At 39.6% G+C, this 23000-nt stretch overlaps 1 protein-coding gene across 1 annotated transcript in view; it reads right to left on the reverse strand.

The window, feature by feature from the left end:
- The window catches only part of Pkd2l2 (polycystin 2 like 2, transient receptor potential cation channel), a 56740-nt gene extending 48368 nt beyond the window's left edge, over nt 1-8372 (reverse strand). The window contains exons 1-4 of the mRNA XM_023561615.2: nt 8253-8372; nt 7526-7627; nt 6686-6819; nt 3857-4113 (exon numbers count right to left, since the gene is read on the reverse strand). Of these exons, the coding sequence (XP_023417383.1) occupies nt 3857-4113; nt 6686-6819; nt 7526-7627; nt 8253-8283 (524 nt within the window). The 5' untranslated portion in view covers nt 8284-8372. The remainder of the gene's footprint in view (nt 1-3856; nt 4114-6685; nt 6820-7525; nt 7628-8252) is intronic.
- Between the last annotated feature and the right edge of the window lie 14628 nt (nt 8373-23000).

Genomic DNA, 23000 nt, shown 5'->3' on the forward strand with positions numbered 1-23000 from the left:
ACACTCATAAATAAACAATGAAGGAGAAAGAGAAAAAAAAATTCCACTTCCAGGATTCTCTCTGATTCCTGAATCATGCCAATCTGTCTCAGCAAGTCAGCAGTTGCTTTATGGCAGAATAGTGGATACCCTCATCAGGCCTGCCTTGAAACCACACTCACTGGGCTTGCTGCAGTCCAAGCAATTTCCACAGGCCTGCACACAGCTGAGAATTTCTGGAGGAAGCCAGCAGCAGTTCTGGGTACTGGGTTTATCCCACTTCATTCCAAAATTGCTCCTGGCTAATCATTGTCTCCCTGCAGGAGGAGGACTAAGTCCACTGCACTCACCACCAGCCAGTGCAGTCCTCTATGTCTGCTGCTCCCCTCCACTGCCATGTCTTTCTTCAGAGACCTCCAGGGTTGCCAGCTGATATCATCACTGTGACCATGCATGTCCCCAGGTTTAAACGAAAGAGAGGTTGTTTTCTCTGCTGCTTTCCTCTCCGTCATCTTCCCAGAAGTCTCTATTTTATATATTTTTGTACTAATCTTTATTATTTCCTTCCTTCTGCCTGCTTTGGCTTTAGTTTGCTCTTTTTCTGCTTCTCAAAGAGGAGGGTTGGTTTATCAAATTGCAGTCTTCTTATATAATGTGCGTATATGCAGGAATGAATCTCCCATAAGCACAGAGTTGCCGCACAGCAAAGTGTTTGCATCTCAAAGTACTTTCTAATTGGCCTGGTGATTTTCTCTTTGATCCAGTGGTTCTTAAGGAGTGTCTCCTTTGATTTCCAGTTATTTATGGATTTCTCACTTTTTCTTCTGCTATAAATTTCTAATTTAACTCCATTGTGACCAAAGAGCCATCCCATATGATTTTAGTCCTTTTGAAGGTGTTGAGCCTATCTGTATGACTTAGCCTTGATCTGTCCTGGAAAACTGTCTTAGCCACTTCTCTCATTCCTGGGACAAAACACCTGACATTCACAACTTAGGGGAAGACAGGTTTATTTTGGCTCACGTTTCAGCTCAGTCACCTGGCTCCTAGGCAGAACATGGTGAAGGAGCATGATAGAAGAAGCCCCTCAGGCATAGTAGACAGGAAACAGAGAATTAATGGGCTTAATTTTGGTTATTTGTATATGCACATAATATACTTTGATCATTTTCACATATGCACCCCATCATTCTCTGTGCCTTAACTCCCTACTAGCTTCACTTTTTTTTCTCTCCTTTTAAATTTCATTTTGAGTCAGAATGTCACTAAGTAGCCTTGAGCTTTCAATCCTTTTGACTCAGCCTCCAACGTAGCTGATATTACAGGCATGGAACACCCAATATTTATACTTTAGCCAAAGTTTCATAGTTGTATTTTAAGGTTTTCTGCATATTGAGTTTTAAACAGGAAGATTTATTAACCTACTTTTTTTTTTTTTTTTTGTGGTACCGGGGATCAAATTCACAACCTTGCACTTGCCAGGCAGTACTTATGTTGCTGAGCTAAGTCCTCAGCCTGTAACCCATTCTCTCTTGGTGTCTTACTTTTTACTCGTTGCTGAGACAAAATATCTGATGCCCAAAGTTGGGAAAGGAAAAGTTTATTTCTTACAGTTTTTGGAGGTTTCAGGGCCACAGATATAAACCATGACACTTGGCTTCCAATTTTTAAGAAGTAATGTTTTTAATTAATGAATTTTACATTTTAGATAAGATAAATGAGCACAGGTTGCTTATTTTGATGTGGAGGAATGTTGAGTATTAACTCACAATTTCAATAAATTGTACAGATGGTAAAGTAACCCTAATCCATATTGTCAATTTTGATATTTAAAGTACTTATAGTTTTTATCTTATTTAGAATATTAAAATAAAAGATTGGTGTTGAGAGTCCAACTTAAAAATGTGTAATTAAATAATTAATTTATCCTGAAATTTTGCATTTGAAAGGGAGTTAATATTGTAATACTAATGAGAATATGTCATACTTATTCATTTATTAGATTAGAATTATACAAGTGCTCAAGAATGCCCAAAACTCGTAAAGTTATGTAAACCAAAACCACAAAGCAATTATTAGTACTGGGAAGTTCAGGGGAGGTTGTTCAAGAAAAGAAATATAATTGATATTTTTATAGTGTAAACTAATAATAGTAATCATTGCATAATTATATTGAGAGGCTAAGAGGAATAGAGGAGTCGGGTAAGAGCTAAATGACAGATCATCTTCCATGATGAAATAGATACAGAAACTGGGCATGGTGGTGCAAACGTGTAATCTCAGCACTCAGGAGGCTGAGACAGGAAGACTGCTGCAAGTTCAAGACCAGCCTGGGCTGCAAAGTGAGCTCAAAGCCAGCTTGACTTGCATACTGAGATCCTATCTCAAAAAGACAAAAACAAACAAACACTGAAATAGATACATAAAATAAACATTAAATCAAGTATTGGAGAATGAGGATAATATTTAGGGACAGAAAGTATGTACTAGAAGAGCAGAGTAGCTCTTTCTAGAAAGTGAGAACTAGAAGTAGGAAAGAGTAGACCTTTGTAAACATTTGTATCACTTTTTCATAAATACTATATACAAAAAGGTTTATTCTCTGTTCCCTGTGATTTTCATAGGACTATAAAAGCACACAGTACAAACAACACTGATAACAGCAGCCTCTGTGTCCAGGACAGGTGGTGCCAGGGCTTTGGGCTTCCACATTTCCAATGCAAATGAAAGATGTGAATCTACACCAGCATTAGCCTCAGCTGCGTGGGGGAACAATGGTCACGGTATGTTTGGCAGCTGTCATCAGGCAGTGCATGCAGAACAGATCCTTTGTAGCACAGCAGCCACAACAGATAGCACAGAACAAATCAGGATGAAGGAAGAGAAAAATGCCAGAGTACACCTAAGACATTTCTAAGGATTTCACAAAGTTTTGGGGGGTGGTGTTTGAAGAAGAGTAGCCAGGCCCCAAGAAACTGATTGACTATTGCAGAAGCAAAAATTGATGTTTTGCCTTGCATTCACTATGACTAAGGATTTTGTATAAAAAAAAAAAATACTTTGCACCCTAAGGTAAACAAAAAAAAAATCAAAACAAAGCCTCCCAAAATCCAGTTTTTGTTCTTCTTTTTCTTCTTCTTCTTCTTCTTCTTCTTTTTTTTTTTTTTTTTTTTTTGAGACGGCGTTGCTATGTAGTTCAGGCTAGCCTGGATTCACTAAGGAACCCCAGGCTGGCCTTGAACTTTTGACAATCACCTGCCTCAGCCTCCTAAATTCTGGGATTACAGACATGTAGCACCATACCTGGCAGCTCTTCCTTTTCTAAGTGTTGCTGTCTGTTACAGTTTTTGTCTGGATGGCACCCACAAAAGACTCATGTGGTTTCAGGGTGGGAAGGGGAGCTTTTTAGAGGTAGCAGAATCTAGAGTTTATAATTGCTTCATTGTCTAGTGCTGGAATTGGGCATGGAAACACTACACCTGCCCCTAGGGCAGGTAACCTACATACAATATAAGGCAGGAAAAGAGGTTTACTCTTCTCCTTTTGTTCTTGTTGCTTTTGCAGTCTTGTGCCAGCGCCATGAACTACTGCCCCTCTGCCATGCCATCCTACCTTGGAGCCAGCTGATTGAAACCTCTAAAAACTGTGAGCTAATTAAACTTTTCCCCCTTTAACTTTGGGTGTCAGATATTGTGAGTCAGGAAAGAGAGAAAAGTAACTAAGACACCATCTCTAAATTTTCCTTTGATACTGATGTTGAAGCAGTTACCTTACCTACCAGGTACAGCCTGTATTACTTAGGAAATACACATATTTTTACAAAAGATACAATGATTATCTGCTAGAAAAAGTTACTATATAATTTTACATTACTTACTCAGTACCACTTTTGATGCCAAAATCAGATAAGTCTTCATTTTCAGAAGTATACTTGCCATAACATTCACTCATCAAAGATTGAAAGGATGAATAGACTTTGCACGTATTATTGCGAACTTTCAGCTGCCGAACTCTGGGGACTCCAAGAAGAATGTTCTCATAGTAGATGCGACTGCTGTTTTTTACATTATACAGCTTTTGGTCATTGTACCATGTGTCCCAGTACAAACCTTCCAAAAGAGGTCCTTCCATAAACTTCACATAGAAAGAGAAATATCTTGAGAAAATATTTTCATATCAACAAAATTATATTTATACATTATACCTGAGAGATTTTGAGCATGAAAATTATCAACCATATCACCATTAGTATTTTTCTTTATCATATCGGGGATCAAACTCAGGACCACATGCTTGCAAGACAGGTGCTTATGCTGCTGAGCTAAATCCCCAGCTACCTACCATTATTATAATGGTGATAATATATAGTCCTTTTGGTAGCTAACACTTCCTAGGGCTCACTGTGTAACAGGTGCTCTGAGCACTTCATAACTATTAACTCACATGTCTCAAACCCTGTATCTGAGTCCATTAAAAATTGCCCTCTGAAAGGTGAGCATCAGAACTGGTTATAGCCAAATACCATGACTTCAACTTATAACTATCTGCATTCCCCGTTCCCCAGTCTCCTTCCACAACTCTGGCTGTGTTGATTGCTACTCCTGGCTCTGAGTCTTTCTGCTCATTCTGAGAGGCCTCAAGCCCAGAGGTCGCTATTTTTTGCCTCATCTTCTTTGGCCATTTACATGCCTTTAGACTACATAGTAAATAAATGCAGATTGAGCCTCCTTTCTTCTAGTATTGTTCATGTTTCATGAAGTCTAAACCCGACTTCTGATCACTTAGCCTTTATCTCACACTTGTCCTTTCCCTTTGTCTCCTTAGTAAATTTTAAATTTCTAGCATGACATTCTTGCTGACCTTGTCCAAATCACAATTTGGCCTTTTCTAGCCTTTTCTACTTAACCTTCCATGTGCCCACAGTGCCAACAGCTCTACATGTAGAATAGTTTACTGGACATATTGTCCCTTATTCCTAGAATGTCCTTTCTTTATTCATCCTTTAAAACTGAACTACATTATCATCACTTCTGAAAGCCTTCCTGTTGGAGACCACTACGAAGCAGCTCTGAGCAGAATTTAAAATTAACTAATTGGCTTTATATGTTTATCTGTGAGCCTGTCCTATGTCTCAGCCCTTTGCCTGGCGATGGAGCTGATTCATATTAAGTGAACCTCTATGAATCATTGGTCCTGGCTGAGGCCTGTAGTGGCCCGAGAGGCCAGAGATACCTCAAAGGGCACAATAAGACCACAAATGCAGACACTTGGCTCAAACATCAATTAAGTAGATAGAGACTGTAGCTGCAGGAATCATTCCTACAGTCTCACTCCTACCATGTCTTCATGTAAGACAGTTCTACTAAACAGACTTAATTCATGACTTGGAGCTGTCCTTGAAGTGACTCCCAAGGTCCTGCTCATTGACTGCACTTTCCTCGGTATTCCTGCCCTTTGTTGTTGGACCTAATAAATAAAGTGAGCAGTGCACTCACTTTAAGAAGTCTTTGTCTTAGCCCTCAGATTCTTAATCTCAACTAAAGGGTTTTGACCCTCCTGGAATCATACCCTAAAATCATACCACTTGTCACATTTTATTTAAGCCTCTACTGTACACTCGTTTGGGAGATCGGGGATCTAGGTCAGGACCCCATACCTTCCCTAACTGCCTTATCCTTTATTCCCAAATGTTTGTGACACAAAATACCTGAAATTGCTGTCCCCTTAATTTTCTCTCTTTAGGAGATTCTTGCCATATCAAGTGTAACCAAAAAAAACCCCACGTTTATTCTACTGCTGAAGCAGTGACTCTTTTATGTAATTATATAAACACTACTGCACCAGTTGATCTTAATTGTCAACTTAACTGGATTGAGATTGCTAGAGAGGTGACAGGATTGTGACCCAAATCTCATCAATAGGCCAATGCTTTGACAACCCACAGTTGATTGGGTCATCAGGAAGTGAGTCCGAGGGGTGTGACCTGGGGGACTATATCTCATCCTGTACCCCTTTCTCTCTGGCTCTTTCCTTGCTTTCTGCTTCCTGGATGCCCTTTCTTCCAGCCCTTCTGCCTTCATGCCTTCTGGATTCAGCTAACCATGGACTGAAATCTCTGAAACTGTCAGCCAAGACAAATCTTTTATTCTTTAAATTGTGTATGTCAGGTACTTTGTCCCAGCAATGGAGAAGTGACTAATACAACTATAACATTATATTATTTCTATATACTGCACATTACTGTAACACACACACACAAAAGTTATACTGAAATATGTCTATTATACTCTCTGGTTCATTAGTTACTAGTATGTATTTTATATATACACTTATAGACTGACGTTTTAATCTCTTCTTTTTTATAAAGCTGGAAACCAAACCATAGGCCTTACAAATGCTAAGTAAATGCTCCACATCCCCTGCCCTTTATAGACTGACATTAAGCCCTAACCTTCCATAAGCAAGTCCTGCATTTTTCAAATGACTCAGGAGTGTTTAAAAGGTATTTCTTAAAGTTATATAAGAACAGTACCACACTATGAACATACATACTCAGTAAATGCTAAGGGTTGGTTGATTATAATAGCTTAAGGAAATGATACCCATTCTTACTCATTCTTCAACGAATGAATATTCCCTGCTTACCGTGTGTCCCAAGGGTTTACGGAATACCTAAAGCTACTTAATCCATAGTTGCATACCTTACCTTCCAAAAATCAGTTATGCTGCGAATAGATTTAAAGTTGGTTCTTTCATCACCAGGTACAGAAGTATCCAAAAACAGAGATGACATAACTTTGTTAAAGTAATACATATGTGGATTTACCATGCCAAAAGTCACTAAGGAGAAGAATTATTTTTGTTTAAAAACTTACATTTAAAAACTCAGTTTATCAGGATTAAAAATGTTACAATTCATTCCCAGTTTTGAAAATTCAACTTTGTCTAATTATAAAAGTAACACTCACAAAAGAGGACTTACAGAACTGCTTCAGAAAGTGGTTAAAAAAACGATGGGATAAGTGTATTTGAACTTAAGGGGGAGTATTTTGAGCGAGATTAGTAGTAATGTGTCTCTTACAGTAATACATTTTTAAAAATTTAAACATTCAAGGAATTATTTTTGAAATAGATGTACCAAGAAAAAAGAATAATTATATTTAATTAATGTGGACTATGGAAGCTTTTCATCATATCTATGACCTAAAGTTTTGTCCTCTGTGTAAATGTGGTACTGGGAATTGAACCCAGGGCCTTACACATGCTTGCTTACATCCCCAGCTTTTTTCAATCTTACTTTGAAATATGGTCTCTCTAAACTGCTGAGGAAGGATGACCTTGATATTCTTGCTTCAGCCTCCCAAGCAGCTGTGATAGACACGGGATATCATGTTCAGCAAAGTTTTAACCTTTAAAAACTGGAAATAGTGTCAGTCAAATGTGTCATAGGCTCTAATCTGACAGCCTATGATTTTAGATCCCATGTTTTCTCATTTCTACGTTTTAACTTCTAGTTCAATCAGTATCTTTATATTTGCATACTTACATATACATAGGTTTATTAAAAAAATTAAGTAGAGTAACAACTCCTGAAGTGTGGTTCTAACTTCTGTTTCTTTTCTGTAAGGCAGCTTTTGTTTCGAAGTCCCTGTGAGATACAAAACGAAAATTTCTGTGATTATGTAATTTATAATGTACAGAAGCAACAAAGATAGAAAAACACAACCGATTTTAACACATGGTGCAAAGGAATGCTCTAGGGACTTGTTCTCTTTCAATTTTCACGGAGCAGGGAGTCTTTCCCACGTAAGTGGGCAGTTATTTTACGGCCACATACACGAACAGGCTTTATAACACGGATGTCTCCTCACCAGCTCAGTCTTAACAGTAAAATAATAACAACTCCTTTCTCTGTTCCTAATCGCTCTGCTCACTGACAGCACAGCAGCCTGGGAAGGCTAGAGGCGTGATGGGTCCGGGGGCTCGACCCAGGGTGCAACCCCTAGACCAGCAGAGGGCCTGGCACCGCGGTCAGGCGTATGGCGGGATCCTCGGCTGGGCACAGTGCGAGCGCTACGGGTCTCCTCGGGGCTTCATCTTCCCTGTCTGGGAAATGGGACCCTCTTTTGGCTTCTCCAGGCAGGTGGTGAGGGCTAAAGTGCTGGCGGTCATTATCTCTTACAGAACTGTAGATGTGAGGCTAAAAAGCTCCTTCTTATCTAGAACTGTTAAACTGGCCCTGTAGCACTGTCCTCCAAGGGCGTCGCTCTCACCGTCTCTGTACCAGTGAGACGCCTCAACCATGGCGAACCCGCACTACCCCGCCCAGAGGACGGCTCGCCTGTCGCGCCTGCGTAGTAGTCCCGCGCGCGTGCGCGTGCGCGTTACCCAACCCGTGCGTCTGCGCGAGCCCGCAGTTTCTACAGCTCCGAACCTCCGATGCTGGGCGTGCAATTAGAGCGCGGCTAGGCCCCGCGGCACTGTTTCTGGCAGTTTGTTTTATAGCGCCCTTTCTTGCAAACGAGAAGGAAATCAATCTTACCGCTGATACTAATAACAGAAAAAGAGTCGTGGTTCACTTCTCTTTGTGCCAATTTCAGTTTGTCCTGTTATTGCTGGAGTTCTTAAAAATAACTGAATCAATAAAACCACAAAAACAAGCTCCAACTTGATCTAAAAGTACCAAATGTACTCACAAGTCAGCTTAAATAGATACAGTTTATGTAGCTCATAGTTTGATTTACAGAGAATTCACTTGCAGGCCGGATTCAGGAGATGAGAGGAGTAAGATACTTTCTCACGTTTTCCACTGTTTTTTTCTTGGTAATGAAAATACTTTATTCTAGTTGCAAAAATAATATGGAAAAGTAATGCACATTTGTTATCTTTTTAAAAGTTTTAATAACTCATTATTAAAACAATTCATTATTTTAAAAAGTCTTAAGAACAGAAAGATGTATACAAAAAGAATAAAAATCATCTGTATTCTCTCTAATGAGGGACCCAAACTTTTTTTCTTTGCCTATATACACTTTACAAAAGGAGGGTCACGCTATACAGGTTATACACCTTTTTTTTTTTTAACTTAATATGTCATAAATATTCTTCAGTATAGAATGAAAAAGGAAGTTACTAGTAGTTTATATATAGATACAAGTACAGATCCATATGTAGACACACAGGCACATGATTTCTTTTTTTTTTTTTTTTAATTTTTTGAGACAAGAAATCACTATGTAGTTCAGGCTTACCTTGAACTCATTATGGAGCCCAGGCTAGCCTCAAACTTGTGGCAACTCTAGTGCAGCCTCCTAAGTGCTGGAATTACAGGCATGTGCCAACATATAAGAGTATTTCATTATTTTAATCAGCAGGTTTTTTTTATTACAAGTGACGTGTAACATGTTTCCCATATTTGTTCTCTATTTTTCTTATTTTGTGAATTGTCCTATTCATGTAGTTTATTTACTTTTCTAGGAATCTTTATATTTTTCTTGTATAACTGTTCACATATAAAGTTATGAATCTTGTTTGTAATATATATAAGGTATATTTCCAAGGTTTTTTTTTTTTTTTTGCCTTTTTGATTTGTGTTTGTTTTCTTTATTTTTCCTGCAACTTTTTTTCTCTTCCACTCCCCCCCCCCCACACACACATACTGTTTTAATCCTTTTGTGCTGCTATAACAAAACACCTGAGACCGGGTAATTTAGACCATGGATGTGCATTAGTGTTATAGCAAATGCTGAGCATGTTTTAAAGTCTGGGTTCAATCCTCAGCACCAGGCTGGGGATTTAGCTCAGCGGCATAAGTGCCTGAATTGCAAATGCATAGTCATGAGTTCAATCCCCAGTACCAATTTAAAAAACAAACTAAATCCTCAGCACCATAAAGAAAAAAGGAAAGAAGAAAGAAAGAAAGGTTGACAGACAGACACATTTTCTCTACTTGAAGGATGAGTTTAACATGAAGATGACAGCAGGTTTTATGTCTGGTGAGGGCTGCATTCTGCTTCCAAGATGGTGCCTGGAATATAGTACCCTTCATACAGGAGGAATGTGGTGATCTCATGCAGCAGAAGGTGGAGAAGGGTATGGGTGACTAACCCCTCTGTCAAACCCATTAATAATGACACCCAATCCCATTCAGGGAAAAGGAGCTCTAAGGACCTAATCACTTTGTAAAGACTCCACCTCTTCATACTGGTTTACAGCATCTGAATTTTGGAGGAAACACATGTAAACCACGGCACATGCTAATTTCATATATGTACCTGCCTGTACATATGTTAGTTCTGTGATTTGTTCATCCATGCACTAGGGCCTGTGGTTTTAATTACCGTAGCTAAATATGTGATAAAGCAAGCGCTTCTTGTATTTTCCTTTTTTGAGATGTTCCCCACCACTACTTTGATGTCATTAGAATCCTTTTGTCAAGTCTCAAATGTGTTAATGTCTTGGTTACTTTTCTCTCATTGCTGGGACAAAACACTCATTGCCCAAAATGAAGGAAGAAAAGTTTATTCGGTTTACAGTTTCTGGAGTTTTCAGTCCGTAATCAGCTGCTCCAAGGCAGGATGGCATGGCACTGGGATAAATTTAAGGCAGCAGCCAGAGCAAAAGTAGGAAGAGCAAGCTTCTTTTTCTCCTTTATATTGTATGCAGACCCCCTCCCAGCAGGTGTAGCACTCACAAAATCTCCTTGCCCTGCTTTATAGATGATAAAGAGCCTTGGCTCCCTGCTGAGTCTCTCAGTTAAACTTCTAAACTTCCTCAAGTTGATACAATACACCAACCATAACAGTTAAGCTTTCAGATACTTTGGGAGAGATTTAACATGTTTATAATATTGAATATATCTTTTATTTTATTTATTTTGTTTGTCTTTTTCATTTTTATCGGTACCAAGGATCGAACTCACAACTGCCTGCTTGCAAGGCAGGTGCTTATGCCACTAAGCTAAATCCCCAGCCCCCTTCATTTTTTTTTAATTTTAATTTTAATTTTAATTTTTTATCGGTACCGGGTATCGAACTCACGACCATCTACTTGCAAGGCAGGTGCTTAGGCCGCTGAGCTAAATCCCCAGCCCCTTATAATATTGAATATATCTTTAGTCTACTATGTCTTCAGTTTTCTTTAAATATGTCCATCATTTGTCTTGTCAAATGTTTTATTAATGCCACTAGAATTGTTTACATTTTATTTATTTTATTTTAAAGAGAGAAAAGTAAACAAAAACAAAAACAGTAATACAGAGTTTCCAAATAGGATAATAAACAAACAATGGTTAATATAGCACATATATCACATATTGTTTCCTTCAAAGTAGTTCTTCAGATGAACTGTTTACTTTTAGCAGTGTGACTAGCATTTAGATTTTGGTCTAATTATACTACTGTAAATAAGAAGGTAAAATGCCTTTTTAAAAGTAGGACTTTTTATTTTTTCTTTCTATCGAACTCACGACTGCCTGCTTCCAAGGCAGTGCTTATGCCGCTGAGCTAAACCTCCAGCCCCAAAAGTAGGACTTTTTTTTAGAGATAAACTATCTAAGCTTCCTTGTAATCAGGAATAAACTGCCAGTCCACCTCTTCTCAGTTAATAAGAATGGACAAAAACAAAGTTAGAATTACAATTTTAGCTATTGATATATCCAAGTCTATACCATTATACAAGAATTAAAAATAGTAAATTAGCCAGGCTGGGTCATGCACGCCTATAATCCCAGCTACTCAGGAGGTAGAAGCAGAAAAATTGTAAATTCAGAGCAAAACTGGGCTAGCACGACCTCATATCACAAGGAAAAATTTTGTTTGTCTTTTTGGTACTGGGGATCCATCTCACGACCTTGAACTTGCCAGGCAGGTGCTGTGCTGCTGAGCTATATCCCTGGCCCAAGAGGAAACATTTTGTAAAGGGCTGGGGAATGTAGCTTGATGCGAGGCCTTGGGTTCAACCCAAGGAAGCAAAAAAACCCCATCAAATTCAAGGCTTAACTTGTGATTTTTCTGTGACTCTTATTCTGAAGCTTATGATATGCACAGTAGGTGGTGATATTTAGACAGTATACCATGATCTTCTTAGGTGAATGAATTCCCACTTTAGCAGGAAGTGGGGAGGTTTTCCGCTGTGTACCGCTAAAGTGTTGTTAGAAAAAAGGTGTGTTAAGAAAAAAGCCTGTCTTTCAATCTGGCTCTACCTCCCTTCCCTATTAACTGGTTAAAAATCAACCTTAGTATCCATTTTAGAAAGACTGTCTTGGGCAAAAAAGTAAAAGCCCACATGATCAAGTAACCGCATAGCAGAGCTCATCCTAGAACAAAAGTACTTTATATACTGAAGGGAAGAAGCACGTCCTTGAGTCAACCGGTGCCCTTGTGGGATGATCGATGTGCAAGAACCAGAGTGTGGGCCAAGTCACCTCCAAGACGGGATGAAAGCCAGAAACAGAAACCGAGGTGGAGGGAAGCGCTGGCCGCCGGCTGCCAAGCCACAGAGAGCTGCAGCCAACAGAGGGCTGCATCCGGCCGCTGGCCGCCTGTCATAGAGCAGCGAGGCTCTGACTGCCAGGAGTTCCTCTCATCTGTGCAACCCTGGATGGCCTGCTTCCCTGCGCAACGTGTCCAAGGGAAAAACTAGGAATTAAACAATCTGGTTTCACTTTTGGTAACCATGGAAAAGCCTCCTGCTTCAGACCGCAGGCCCTGTCCCTGCCCATCCCAAATATGCTCTCAGATCCATCACACACAGGAGGCAAACAGCGAGTGCCCCCAAATATCATGCAAACTAACAAAAGATCAGTGCTCAATGTGTATTTTCATTTGATTCTCTCTTTACCATTCATTAAATTACTGGTGAAAAAGACTAACTTTTCACAGGTAAAGCCATTAATCAAAGTAATCAAGTGTTGGGATTTCAGGCATGAATTCTCGTGACAGCTTTCTTCTTCTCCCTCTCTTCCTCCTCCTTTCATCCTGTAGTAGATATCAAACCCAAGTGCTCTACAACCAGTCCTTTTTATTTGTTAGGTTTCAATTTTTTTAAATTAGCATTATTTGTTAATTTTCAGACAGGGTCTTGTTGAGTTGCCCAGATGGAACTTGAACTTGTGATCCTTTTGCCTGAGCCTCCCTCACCGCTGGAGTTATAGGCATGTGCCGCATGCCTGGCTTCTGTTTGTTGTCTTCTGGGTTAGCTGACAGTTCTTCAGCATTCCTTGAGGCTAGGCTCTCTACAAAATAGATGCATGGAGTATCTCATTTATTCTAACAACCTATAAGGTAGATAATCTGCCAATATCATCCTCATTGGATAGGCTGAGAAAACTAAGACTCTTGGAGGTTGCGAACATTCTCAAGAGAGCACAGTTAGCGAGCATTGGAGCTGGGCATCTGCTTCAGGGCTTGTACCTTTACCCTGTGTCATGTTCTGGCTTGGCTCTTGAACGAAAGGACTCCAGGTGCTGTCTGGTCTCAACATTTCATTTGTTCAGGGTCCCTGGGGCTGGATATGGGTCCTCCATGTAGGGCCATTGTGGTAGGCAGCATAGGGAACCTTCCCCCTACCCGCAGTGTCATCATCCTATCCAGGACTTCATGTTACTGCATGTTGTGTCTGCAAGCTTCTTATCCCTGTAACAAATACCAGAGATAAACAGTCTTACAGAGGAAAGGCTTATTTTGGCTCACAGTTGTGGAGGGTTCAGCCCATGGTTGATTGGTCCTATTGCTTTTGGACCTGTGATGGGGTAGCACATCATGATTGAGCAAGGCTCCTCAGCCAGGCCAAATAAAAGGGATTGTGGTTCCACCATCCTCTTCAAGAGCAGCCTCCCAGGACCTAATATCTCCTTCTAGGCCTACCACTTCCAATAGTATCAAGATGAAGAGCAAACCTTTAACACATAGAATTTTGAAAACATTCTAGATCCAAAACCATAACAAATAGCCCAGACTTTCCCCACACGATTAGGGTTATAGACTCTTTTTTTTTTTTTGGTCTTTTTCCTTTTTATCAGTACCGAAGATCCCACTTATGCCCCTGAGCTAAATCCCCAGCCCCTAGGGTTACAGACTCTTAAAGAGGGAGATTATCGTGGATTATTTGAGTGGGCCTAATTTATAATCATGTCATTAATGAAAGTAGATGGGCCAGAGAGATGAAACAGAAGGAAAAGGAAGAAAGATATGCTGTGGATTTAGCTCAGCTGCATAAGCGCCTGCATGGAAAACGTGAGGTTGTGAGTTTGATCCCCAGTACCAAAAAAAAGGAAGAAAGATTTGAAGTGTGTAAAGGATCCAACCTACTCTGCTTATGAAAATAAGAAAGGAAATGGGAATCTCAGACTTATAATCATAGGAACTGAGTTCTGCCAACCACTCAAAAGAAAGTAATTGTTCTCTGACTCTCCAGAAAGGAACAAACTACAGACATTGACTTTAGCTCTGTGAGACTTTTAATTGGAATGCTGACATAGAGATCTCTATGATGATAAATTTATTTACTTATTTTTGCAGTAATGGGGATTGAACACAGGGCCTTTGCACTGAGCTACATTTCCAGCTCTATTTATTTATTCATTTACATATTTATTTATTTATAGACAGGGCTTTTTTATCTTAAAGATAATAAAACAAAGCAAATCAGAACAGAACAAAGCAAGTGATACAGGACTTCAAAAAAGAAATAACAGGAAATCAACAATGGCTACTGTTATTTCTTGCTTCCTTCAAAATAGCTGTTCATGCCTTCACACAGAATAAAATCAAACAATACAAATAGACTAAAACCAATCAAAACTAAAGAATGGAAGCATTACAGGATTTCCAAACAAGATAATAGGAAATGAACAATGGCTACTATAATGTCTCTTGTTTACTTCATAATAGCTGTCCATACTATCACACATAATAAAATCAAATAAAACAAAACAGAATAAAACCAATCATGACAAAAGAATGAAAGCATTATAGACTTAAAAACAAGATAATAGGAAATCAACAATGTTACGATAATATATTCCATTATCTTCAAAATAGCTGCCCATACCATCAGACACAGTAAAATCTAACAAAACAAGACAGAATAAAACCAAACCTAACAAAAATTTGAAAACAATACAAGAATTTAAAACAAGATAATAGGGGCTGGGAATTTAGCTCAGCGGCATAAGCGCCTGCCTTGCAGGTAGTCATGAGTTCGATCCCTGGTACCGGTAAAAAAGAAAAAGACCAAAAAAAAAAAAAAAAAAAAAACAAGATAATAGGAAATTAACAGTGGTTACCACTTTCCCTTTTTAGGCATTCCTCCCCCATCCCTTGCTTTTATATCTATTGTGCTTTTTGGATCCCACTAAGTCCTTCAGTTTTTTATGTTAGGGAAATAACTTGGTATTTACTTGTATGAGTCCAAACAATTTCACCCATAAACGTGGTCTGCAGTTGCACTCACTTACCTACACGAGCTTCTAGATTATCCTACTTGATAGCTGAGGAACTTTCCGTTGTATGAAAATACTATATCTTTCTTACCCAATCTGCGATTGATAGGCAAGTTACCCTTTTTATTTCTGGTCTCCTGTCACATAGAACAATTGTTTTCTCTTTGATTTTCTCTTCTATGAATTTCCTTTTGAGTTAAATGTGTTTCTTGTATATAGTGTATTGGTGGATCTTGTTTCTTGATCCACTCTCCCTGTGTTTCTTTGTATTGGTGAATTGAGGCCATCTACATTAATGGTTACAACTGGCATGCATTGGTTCATCTCTGCCATGCTATCCTCCTCCTCTTGGCCCTTCACCTTTTTGCCTGCCCTGTTTGGCAGTCCTCCTCTGTTCCTGGAACTATAGTCATCTTTGTCTCTCTCTAGAATATTCTTTAGCACTCTCTGTAGGGCTGGTTTGGTGGTCATCAATTCCTTCAGTTGTTCTTTATCATGAAAATGTTATTTTTCCATCGTTTGAAAGATAGTGTTGCAGGATAGGTCAATCTGATTGGAAGTTGTTTTCTTTCAGGATTTGAAACACTTCACTCCAAACTCTTCTTGATGATGGTTTGTGTTGACAACTCTGCTATAATTCTGATTAGTTGTCCTTTGTAGGTGATCTGTTTTCTTTCTCTAACAGATTTTAATATTGTGTTCTTGTGATGAATTTCTGGGATCTTGATTATTATATGTCTGGGTGTAGATTTATTTTGGTTATGGCCTACTTGGAGTTCTATATGCCTCAATTATCTGTATGCCATATCCATTTCTCATGTTTGGGAAGTTTTCTGCTATTACTTCCTTAAATATCTTTTTATTTCATTTGCATTGACCTCTGCTTCCTCACTGATACCTATCACTCTTAAATTATTTTTCTTTGTGTAGTTGAATTGTTATTTCCTGGTTTCTTGTTATTTTTAAGAGATCTTTCCTTTCATGATTATTAGCTGCAATCTTGTCTTCAAGTTCTGAAGGTCTATCTTTAGTCTCTTTCAAGCAGTTTTGCCAGTTTTTGATTAACTTTTTATTTTTTATTTTTTTTAAAATTTTTATTTAAGGAGAAAAGAAAAGAAAGAAAAAAAACAGTGAGGGGGTACAAGTTATACAGATTTACAGAATAAAAAAATGCGCAGTAGGAAATCACTAGTTAATGGATTACATATTGCCATCTTAGAAATAATTGTTCAAGTCACAAAATTTAAACTTGTAGAGTGGACATTCCAACAATGATACTGCAAACAGTTCTGTTCAATGATCCAATAAAACTCTGTGATATCATTTTCTATCTTATACATTTAAATATACATGCAGTTATATAGTTTAGAGCACTTTCTTTTCCTCTCTTTTGTACAGTGACTATTACACATTTTGGGTTTCATTGATCCCACGGTTCTTATTGCTTTTTTGGAAGAGAGTAAAACCAAATGTGACATAACAGAACAGAATCGGTCAAGTCAAAAGGGTGGACATAATAGATAATATAAAAACATAATACAAGGTGATCAACAATGGTTACCATAATGCCTCCTGCTATTTCTAATAGAATTGCCTATATCATTAGTTGTAATACAATTGAACAAAACCGTAAAGAATAAAACCAACTAAACCAAAACATTGGAGATATTGTAGGTCTTCAAAAGTAGATAAAGGTCAACGAGAATGGGCGTTATAATGAATCTCTTTATCTTCTCAGCTGATGCCTAAACTTTCGAACCTGATACTATCCAGCAAAACAGAATAGAGGAACCTCAGTCAAAAACAAGATGGTGAGAGTAATACAGGGCTTCAAATCGAGATAATAGAAAGTCAAAGTGGGTTACTATATTATATCCTGCTATATTTTTCCCTTTAATTAAATGGATAAAAATAAAAAAGTAAATAATGGAGTGGAGATTGAGAAAAAAAGAGGGCATAACAGCGAAACAGGGCAGATCAAAACATAACCTTTTAAGCAGAATAGTGTTTCACCACCAGATAATCCTGACACAAAAATAGTTACCATATTGACTCCCTCCCTGAAGTCCTTGAGTACAACTTCATATACTGTAGCATTAAGTATATCAAAACAATGTAAATCCATTTAAGAGAATGACAGCATTATAGAGTATTTAGAATCGACTAACAGAAAATGAACAATGGTCTCTGTATAATCTCCTTGTCTTTAAAAGGTTTTTTCTTATACTATCGTACATAACAAAATCCAATAAGATACAACCTGTTTAGACCATTGGAGACAGAAGAACAAAAGCTAGATGAGACTTCAAAACAAGATGGTACTAAATCAGCATTACCTATTAAGATGTCATTTTCTCCAAAAAAAGCTGTTCCTATCATCCAATCTTCTCTGTCTCATTTCTGTTGAGCTCTTTTTCTGTCAGTAGCTGTCAGTTTGTCTTCTTCATTTTGTTCTCTGCTCCATTCATTGTGGCCTCCCCGCCCCTATTTCTGGGTTCTTTGAATTTTTCTTTTTTTAGAATATCCTGCAATACTTTCTGTAGGGTTGAATTGGTGGTTGCAAATTCCCCCAGTTCCTCTTTATCCTGGAAGCACCTCGTTTTTCCATCAATTTCTAGGGACAGTTGTGCAGGATATCTCAATCTTGGCTGGAGATTATTATCTTTCAAAGCTTGAATTATTTCTCCCCATGCTCTTCGTGATTTGATGGTTTGTGAAGAGAAATCTGCTGTAATTCTGATGGGTATTCCCTTGTAAGTGATCTGTTTCTTGTCTCTTACAGCTTTTAATATTCTGTTCTTGTATTGAATTTCTGGAATTTTTATTATTATATGCCTGGGTGTTTCTCTGTTAGGGTTGTAGGTAGCTGGGGTCCTGTATGCCTCATACATTTGAGTATCTTTACCTTTTGCTAAATTAGGAAAATTCTCCTGGATTATTTCTATGAGTAGCTTTTGTAGTTCACTTGTTTGTGTCCCTACTTCTTCTTTTATGTTCTTAATCCTTAAGTTATGGCTCCTCTTATCATCTTCTTGTCTTTGTATTATTGCTGTGTGTTTCTTTGTTATTTTTAAGAAGTTTTTCATTTCATTCTCCCATGTTTCAAGTCTGCCCTCCAATTCAGATAGTCTGTCCTTAGTTTCTTTCAAGCTGTTATGCCAGTCTTGGGTAGACTTCTTAATTTCTTGATAGTCCCTTTGCACCTGCTTCACATACTCAATGCTTTCTCTGTTTTCTCCATCAAGCAATTCTCCCCTCTTTTTCTGTTCTTCCATTCCACCATCTGCTTTTTCCTGGGTGGTGCTTAGCATTTCTCTAACTATTCTGCATACTTCTAGCTTCAGGTCATTGATAACTTCATTTCTGAATTGGTCTATGAGACTCTCTAAATGGCGCTTAATGTATATTGGTGCAGTGTCCAGTATTGCCTGATTCTCAGGATTGGGGGCCGAGGAGCCTTTTTTGTTGCTTCCCTTCCCCATATTTTCTGTTCCTTATAAAATGCAATCTTACACAGGAGGCCCGGCTTCCCTGCCTGTCAGCCACAGCCCGATCAAATTGCGCTGGCTAGTTGTTCCCGCCCACCGCTGCACCCCAGGGAGTTGCGGAGGAGGCAGCCTACGCGGGAGTCGGTCGCTCCTCTGGGCCACCGTCAGGTTCTGGGATCTGGGTTAGGCCAGCCTAGGGAGTCCACCAGCAGCGTCCCTCCGGCCAGGCACCTTTCACCAATCCCGTCCGAGAGGGGAATGTGCGGCTGCAGTTGCCACCGCGCCCTGCTCTTATAGGACTGCCCTAGCCCAGAAAAACCTCCGCTGGAGTCAAACTGTGGTAGGGAGTCAGTTCCTCGCTCACCTTGCCACCAGTCAGCCTTCCTTCGACTCTGTTCGCAGACTCCCGTTCCCGAGCCTCTGCGTGTCTCTCCTTGCCGAGCCGCTGTGAAGGTAGCCGGCCGCCGGGCAGCGGGAAATCCAAACCGCGGTTTCCGATGGCGCGGGGTCGAGCCTCCACACCGAGATTTTTCTGTTCCTATTTTAGCGCCAGGACTATATTCCAAGTTGGATTCTCTCAGCCCAGTTCGTTCCTGAGTCAGCAGAGCATATCTCTACTGGTTCGTATCTCCTTAGTCCGCATCATTCCTGGCCTCTGAGCCGAGCCTTTAGAGAGCGTTCAGTAGTTGCTGTTGTCTGTCCGCCATGTTCTCCTTGATTAACTTTTAAATTTCCTAGATATCTCGTTGAATATGTTTCATGCATTGCAATTCCTTTCAATATTGTTCGTTCAAAGTTTCTATCATTTTCCTATACTCCTCTTTTTAAAATCTATGTCTTCTTTTTTTTTTGGTACTGGGGATCAAACTCACAACCTCACGCTTGCCAGGCAGGCACTTATGCAGCTGAGCTAAATCCCCAGCCCCTAAATCTATGTCTTCTTTAGATATACTGAGAAATTCTTTCATTATGCTTTTTGTTTCTTCTTTTACCTGAGACATTATTTTTGATCTGATTACTTTTACAGTCTCATGAAGTTGTTTTTTTTTTTTTTTATGTCAGTTGCTATCCTCTTGGAGATTTCAGGTGTGTGACTTTCATTTTCTTCCATGACTGTATCTCCCAGATTTGTTTGGGACAAGTGCCTTTGGTTCCTTCATCTTGGCATTCTCTGGGTTCCTCCCAACAAGTTGATTATCAGGTCTCAGGCACTTTCCATGTTGCTGCCCCTCCGAGGTGTAAGAGAATGGGACAGGCACCTGGGTTTCTCTGAACCCAGCTACACTGAGGCTTCCTCAATGGCCAGGGATATGTGGTTGCAGGGATGCTTCTTCTCTCAGTCTATGTGTCTACACAGGGACTCCCCCAATGGAGGTAGGCACACAGGGGTATATTTATCTAATTCTCCCAGTGGGCACTACCTGCCTGAAGGAAACAAGGGTCTCCAATGGTGGCCTGCAAGTGCATGGAGTATATCTGGCTGTGTGTCCCTGCCCACACTGGTTGCCATTGGAATCAAGCCTTATGATGGTAGAGATGGGCAAGCAGGGGCAGATCTCTAGACAGACAGGGCCTCCCTAATTACCCTGGCCTGCCAGGCATGGTGGCAGATGCCCTGTAATCCCAGCACTCAGGGGGCTGAGGCAGGAGGACTGCAGTGAGTTTGAGGCCAGCCTGGACTACATAGTGAGTTCAAGGTCAGCCCCTGCCCCAGATAGCAAAAAAAAAAGGTCTAGCCAGGCTCCACTTGTAATCCTCCTGCCTCAGCCTTCCAGAGTGCTGGGATTACAGGCATGCATCACTACACTGGGCTAAATTTATGTTGTTTCAAATCACTAAATCTGTAGTACTCAGGTATAGTAGTGACAGAAGACTCATACAGTTGTTCTGTTTTTTTTTTATTCAAGTTAACTAAGTTTCTTTGATGCCTAATTATGAAGGGAAGTATGCAAAATTATCTAACTTCTGTTTCTCCTCGATGACACAGAAAAGCAAATTTGTGGGGGCTGGGGATTTAGCTCAGCGGCATAAGTGCCTGCCTTGCAAGCAGGCAGTTGTGATTCGATCCCTGGTACCGATAAAAATGAAAAAAAGACAAAAAAAACCCCAAAACAAAACAAACAAACAAACAAAAAAAACAGCAAAACTGTGTGACCCTGTAGGCTGTAAGGTGAATCCAGATTGTTCTATTTGCCTGGACCCATAGCACAGGCCAGTGAACAGCCAGGGTGGAATTCAAACCCCAGGTTTACCCCAGACTGGACTAACTAGTTGTGAGCATATGGAAATTACCTGTCAATGATTTATTTTTCTAGTTTGTCCCCATATGTGGGTGCCAGGAGAGAAATTACATAGTATAAGAAAATGTTTTTTGGGGTTTTTTTTTTTTTTGGTACAGTGGATGGGACTCATGACCTCATGCTTGCCAGGCAGGTACCTGTGTTGCTGAGCTAAACCGCTGGCCCCAAGAAAGGGTGTTTTTATGCCTGGTGAAAATCTCCAGACTTCTGTGCAGTAGCAATGACATGGAATTTCATTTCAGAATAAAAATACTTTTGCTAAATTAAAGACTATTTCCTATTGGTTTATTCTCTTTTTCTTTCTTTTTTTATTCTCAATTATGAGCAGTAATTTCTAAAACCCAACTTACTATTTAATAAATGAAGAAATATAAAAATGCCTTATCCATATTTCCAGTAGAAAAATGTTTTAAAAGAAAGCAAACAAAATGTAATTCAAGTGAATCCAAAGAAGCACAGTAATTTTCACACTTTAGTTCTTAAATTATATACTTGCTTCCTGTTTTGCTTCTACTGTTTGTCCAGCAAGTCTGCCATTTGGGATTTCTCATCTCTTTCTAGGTTGTAGATAGCCTGTCATCTACGTGTCTCCCAGCAGAGGGTACCCGCGGGGCTGGGTCTTAGGGACTGAGGGTCTCCTGAGAGATCTCCAGCTTGATTGGCTCCGTGTACTCCTAAAGCCAGCGACCTGCACAGGCCAGGCCCGGTAGGGGAGAGTAAGGAGGAGATTAACCAGTAAAATTTCCTCTGCCCCTTCTTCCTAACAGAGATGATGAAAGTCAGAACAAAAGTGTGTCATGACTTCAAATAGCTAAGAAATGAACTGATCATAGATCTCTAGCAGAATTTTTCTTTGCTGAGGGAAGTTGGTGGAATAGCACTGTGTCACGCAATGTTGGTTTGACATCCTTCTTAGGAACTGCCAAAGTCAACCTCCTTCTGCTCCAGGCCACCTTCTCTCTGGATTCCCACACAGAGACCTGGTCTGTCCGGTTCCCAGGTCTGTTTAGTGCATGGAATATGCTCAGTAAATAGGAGTGGGCGAATAGTTTCAGGCTGAAGGCTAGGTTCATATAGTCTGCTTCTCTTTCTTTTCTCTTGCTTTTTTTTTTTTTTTTTTTTTTTGTTGTTGTTGTTGATCTCACTATGTAGTTCAGGTAGGCCTTCAATTCACTATGTAGCCCAGGGCAGCCTTCAACTCATGGCAGATCCTTTTGTCTCAGCTTCCTGAGTGTTGAGATTACAAGCATGCACCATCATGCCTGGCCTGCATCTCTTCTTGTCTGTAAAAAAGTGTCTAAGATTTTCAGTGAGACTTCATAATTCTAAGGAGTTTCATATGCTTCTAACTTGATTGTAATTTCCTAATGGCAAAAATTAGTAATGCTTTTCTCTCTCAATTTAATTTTAGTATCTAGTGGTGTTTTATCTTCAGTTATGTAGCAAACACCTTGTGCAGATACTTCTATAAAACTTTTATAAGTATAACTCATTTAGTCATTATGAGAACCCCGTGACACAGGTCCCCATATAATATGGAACCAGCTTTGCAGATGACAGGGCAGAGGCCTGAGAGCTCACAAAAGTTGCCCAAAGTTACACAGTTAAAGGTCAGAACTATAGTGCACACAGACTGGACTGACAGCTGCACACACTGGCTTCCTGTGCTGCCACACTCACCAGTGTTCTGCTCAGTGAGGGAGGGAAGAAGACACTGAGAAGCCAAGCCAGGAGAAAATTGGGAAGGGAAAAAACTTAAAATCCATCCACATAGGCAGTATTCTTTCAGAC

The sequence above is a fragment of the Cavia porcellus genome, unplaced genomic scaffold (genome assembly GCF_034190915.1).
Source record: "Cavia porcellus strain 051 isolate PalLab524CR breed Dunkin Hartley unplaced genomic scaffold, mCavPor4.1 scaffold_2, whole genome shotgun sequence".
Classification (NCBI taxonomy): domain Eukaryota; kingdom Metazoa; phylum Chordata; class Mammalia; order Rodentia; family Caviidae; genus Cavia; species Cavia porcellus.